Here is a 5,000-nt window from a genome sequence, read left to right as displayed (position 1 = left end):
ATATCACTTATTTTTTTGTTTTGTTGTGATAATCCTCCCTACTATAGGGAGGAACTCCCTGTCCCTACTAGGGGACAGGGAGTTCCTCCGTGTCCCCAGCTAACCCCTGGGGGTCAAAAAACCTTAGGTTTCGTTTTTTGGCTAGGTGGCCCAGCCTTCATCCAATCAGGATAGAGAGGGGCCTTCCGCCAATCATGATCGAGCCGTGGTGTGTGTCGTGTGTCCCCCCCACTGTAGTGCGTGCATGTGCATATATCTTGTTACCGGGGCGGACCGGGGGGTTTTCCAAATCACCCAAATCACTGAATGCTCCTTTAATTTAAATTAATTAAATAATACATTTCAGTCATTGTCTAATCGCAGGTTCGACCATATATCACACATAAACATTGATTATTTTCAAATTGATGGCTTTATATTTAGTTTAGTTAAGTCAATACTACCAGGCTAAACATCATTGCATGGTTAATAGGGGTGTAAAAATCCATTCACCTGGGCGGATCTATCAGTTGAACGGGCAACAATCCAATCAAAATGACACAAAGGGAAAATATCAATTCCAATTTTTAATCTGCAAAACTATTATTATTAATTGTATCCCAAAGCATGGTCACAGCTTGTTAAACTGGTAAATGGTGCATTTATATAGCGCCTTTATCCAAGGCGCTTTACATAGATTACATTACATAGATTACATTACATTCACCCATTCACACACACATTCATACACTGATGGCGGCGGAAACCATGCAAGGCACTGACCAGCACATCAGGAGCAATTAGGTGTTCAGTGTCTTGCTCAAGGACACTTTGACACTAACTCTGGGGGAGCCCGGGTTCAAACTGGCAACCTTGCTGTTACCATCCAGCCACTGAGCCACCGCCGCTGGCATGCAATACATCGCAATACATGCAATACAGGGCGACTGTGGCTCAAGAGGTAGAGCAGGTCGTCCAATGATCCATGGGTCGGCGGTTCGAATCCCGGCTCCTCCTGGCTACATGTCGAAGTGTCCTTGGGCAAGACACTGAACCCCAAATTGCTCCCGATGTGCTGGTTGGTACCTTGCATGGCTTCCGCCGCAATCGGTGTATGAATGTGTGTGTGAATGGGTGAATGTAATGCACAATCTATGTAAGTTTAAATCCGTCCAGATTTGACTCTTAAATAGATAAGCACTTGAATATTTTAAGTTTAAAGCCCGTTATGGAGAACCGACAGCTGATCCGATCAACTTCACACACTGTCTGCAACGCAGCCTCAAGTGTGAAGTTGATTTCATGAACGGGCAGACGGCCGGATTCCTGGAATTTATAGATAGCTGACTTGAGAATGATTTCATCTGCCAGAGAATCGTTAATATTGCGACAGCTATAAGATTAAGTCATCGTTAAAAAGTATCAGTAATGCAATTAATTGTCAATTGCATTTTGGTTGACCGTGAGCTGATTAGGGTTGGCCGGTGTCTCTTCGTACTGTATATGACACCATGATGTGCACAACCAAACATCAACACAGACACACATCGTCCTATCGTGGGTTGTTTTGTCAATAAATTATCAAATGGCCATTTGTCATTGCATAGAGTCAACTCAGCTCTACTGACTTTGTCATTGCATAGAGTCAACTCAGCTCTACTGACTTTGTCATTGCATAGAGTCAACTCAGCTCTACTGACTTTGACTTGTTTTCTGTACCTCCTCTTTGTAGCCGTTCATCACAACCTATACCTGCAAGTCCTAGCAGTGTTGATTTCGTCGACTAAAACTAAGACGAAAAGTGTTCGTCGACTACCTTTTTCCACTGACGAAAACTAAACAGAAACTAAATGAAAACTAAGCCATGATGACTAAAACTGAGACTAAATATACTGACAATTTCACCGACAAATAAAAACTAGACTAAAATGTTAGGAAGGGACTAGTGGACAAGAGATCCAGTATAAGTCATTTTACAATTAGTTGCATGCTGAAAATAGCAGATATATACAAGCTCACAACGCGTCGCACTGCGACGGGACGCATTGAGTGGAATAATCTGTCATTATGACAGCATCAAGGCCCGCCAAAATACATTTTGTTCGACTAAATCAACTGTAGATTTAGTCGACTAAAATCTTATGATATTTAGTCGACTACAACTAGACTAACACTAAAACAGGTGACTAAAATGTGACTAAAACTAAATGAAAACTATTCAAGAGACTAATCAAACTAAACTAAACTAAACTAAATTTGCTGCCAAAAACAACACTGAGTCCTAGTGAGAATTGCCACGGCCGGCCTCTGGCTGAGAGGCTGCTACCCTCACACCTTACCAAGGAAGGCCCAGAAACAAGGCATAAAACATTAAAAATAATAGCAGTAATGCAATACAGTGAGGACATGAATAACAAAACATTTAAAAGATCAATTAAATACAAGAGTGTAGAAGTGGGTCTTGAGCTGTGCTTTAACAATGTCTACAGAGGCTGCCTTTCGAAGGTACAGTGGGCGTTTGTTCCACGCCGTCGGCCCGTAGAAGCAGAAAGCTGCTTCAAAAATCTGCTTCACCGTGCTTCACATGGCTGGCATAATGGCATATCCTGCATGGCGCTACGGCCAAGGCAGTGCCTCCAAGCAGACACAAGTCCCCCCCATGCATACCCTCCCGTTTTACAAGGAGTTCCTACAAAAAGCCCACCCACCCACCTACCATACCCAGAGGAAGCTCAAGCTACTCACTTTCCACTTGATGTGAAAGGAAGGGGTCATAATGTGCTCTCTGCAGCTTCCTGTCGATGGCACATGCTCACAGTGGAGCTGCCCCCCGGAGGCCATAATGTGGGTCAGAAACTGGCTATTTATGCAAATGCTACAAATTAAAAGGGGGTGAAAGTAGCCATAGCCTAAAGCAAAGAGCCACGAGTGGCATTTGGAAGTTTGGAGGCAGTGGGACTACTGGTCTGCTGTATGACCACCGGACACATGCACAAACACACAGGGCTCTCAAATTATAGTAGTAAGATAGATAAGATAAGATAAGATAAGATAAGATAAGATAAGATAAGATAAGATAAGATAAGATAAGATAAGATACAGTACAACTGTGTTACTCTTGAGTGTAAAAGTGCCCTAGCCCCTTAGATAACACTTTATGTTACAGTATGTAGACAGCACTAGAATTGAATTGTATGTAGTCATAGCACTTTGTAGTGTATATGTATAGTATAGTATAGTATAGTATAGTATATATGTATAGATTATATAGTTTCATTCTATAGATATATTCCACTGATACGTTCTTAGCTTACGCATGTTTCATGATAACTACTTTTTATGTATGTGATGTATTGCCATTCTTTTGTTCTTGCTTAATGTAAATCGCTCTGGATTAAGAGTGTCTGCTAAATGCCTAAATTGTAAATTGTAAAAGCAACACCATGCTGTTGTTCATAATAGAGCGTATACCGTATATGCACGTGCATATGCATCATCATCACACCGGGAAGTCATGCGGGAACGCCTACTTTCTGGCCTTGACGGCCCATACATCCACACAGAAAAGTCCTATCTGAATGACAGCCCATACAACCACACAGAAAAGTCCTATCTGAATGACAGCCCTACATCCACACAGAAAGGTCCTATCTGAATGACAGCCCATACAACCACACAGAAAAGTCCTATCTGAATGACAGCCCATACAACCACACAGAAAAGTCCTATCTGAATGACAGCCCTACATCCACACAGAAAAGTCCTATCTGAATGACAGCCCATACAACCACACAGAAAAGTCCTATCTGAATGACAGCCCATACAACCACACAGAAAAGTCCTATCTGAATGCATTAAACAACGTTAAACTCTGCCACTCACTTTGCCACTCACTTTATGCATGCGCATACCCTCTATAACACACTCCCTCTCATGTTCTAATATTCTATTTAAATTATTAAATGATTCAGTATTATATTAACCACATACAGATTAGGACCACGTAATCCCTCTGTCCGTGTAAAAAAAAAACTTAAACGAAACTTGCTTCATAAGCAGCAACATTCGCAAATCTGTTTCTGGGTGGATTTACACTGTGCGTGCGTGCGTGCGTGCGTGCGTGCGTGCGTGCGTGCATGCGATATTCCCTTGCCACTAATCCATAGCTCGTTTTCGACAAAAAAAAGAACACATTTTGGAGCTGCGCTCGGGAGTGATTAATCTCATATTATGCACACAGAAATACATAAATGTTTGTGCAGAAACTCGTACACAGGGCCTCATGCCTATACTGGCACAGACACACATGGTAAAGGTCCATGCGAGGCGTTCCCCACGGGAGCCATGTGTCGCACTTTAATGATGTCATCCTTCTTTAAGAGCAGCTTTAAAGGATCTGGGCAGGGGGGCGTCATTAGCATGACATGCTGTTAGCAGTTACTCTCTCTCTCTCTCTCTCTCTCTCTGTCTCTTTATCTCCTCCTCTCTTTAATTGTTTCGTCCTGCATCCTGCCTTCGCAGTCTCTCTCTCATCCATCCATCCATCCATCCATGCATCTGTGTGTGTGTGTGTGTGTGTGTGTGTGTGTGTGTGTGTGTGTGTGTGTGTGTGTGTGTGTGTGTGTGTGTGTGTGTGTGTGTGTGTGTGTGTGTGCGTGTGTGTGTGTGTGTGTGTGTGTGTGTGTGTCCTTGCGCACGCGAGTGTGAGCGTGCGTGTCAAACCAACCTTTGGCTCCAGGGTGCCTCACCTGTGGTTTCTTCCCATGTACGGGGGGCAGGAGAGGCCTGGAGGTGCAGCAGTAGTAGGCGGTTTTCATCCAGGGACCTCCCGGGGGAGAGGGACCTGTGGGGCCAGGCCGGCCCAGGAGAGCGTCTCCATTCCTGGGGGAGAGTCTGATGGTGGGCGGGGGCCTGGCCTGTCTCAGCACCAGCTCCATCTCATGAGGGAAAGGTCTGAAGGGAGAGTTAAAAACCCCTGGGCGCTGGAGAGAGGGAGAGAGAGAGAGAGAGAGAGAGAGAGA

At 44.0% G+C, this 5,000-nt stretch overlaps 1 protein-coding gene across 3 annotated transcripts in view; it reads right to left on the bottom strand.

The window, feature by feature from the left end:
• The window catches only part of spata17 (spermatogenesis associated 17), an 80,192-nt gene that overhangs the window by 30,115 nt on the left and 45,077 nt on the right, over positions 1–5,000 (bottom strand). For all 3 annotated transcript variants that reach the window (XM_079496953.1, XM_079496952.1, XM_079496954.1), the window contains one exon: positions 4,728–4,961. In XM_079496953.1, the coding sequence (XP_079353079.1) occupies positions 4,728–4,961 (234 nt within the window). The remainder of the gene's footprint in view (positions 1–4,727; positions 4,962–5,000) is intronic.

Source organism: Electrona antarctica (assembly GCF_951216825.1).
Source record: "Electrona antarctica genome assembly, chromosome: 3".
Classification (NCBI taxonomy): Eukaryota; Metazoa; Chordata; class Actinopteri; order Myctophiformes; family Myctophidae; genus Electrona; species Electrona antarctica.
Note: the sequence above shows the minus strand (reverse complement) of the source record. Positions and strands in the feature narration are given on the sequence as shown.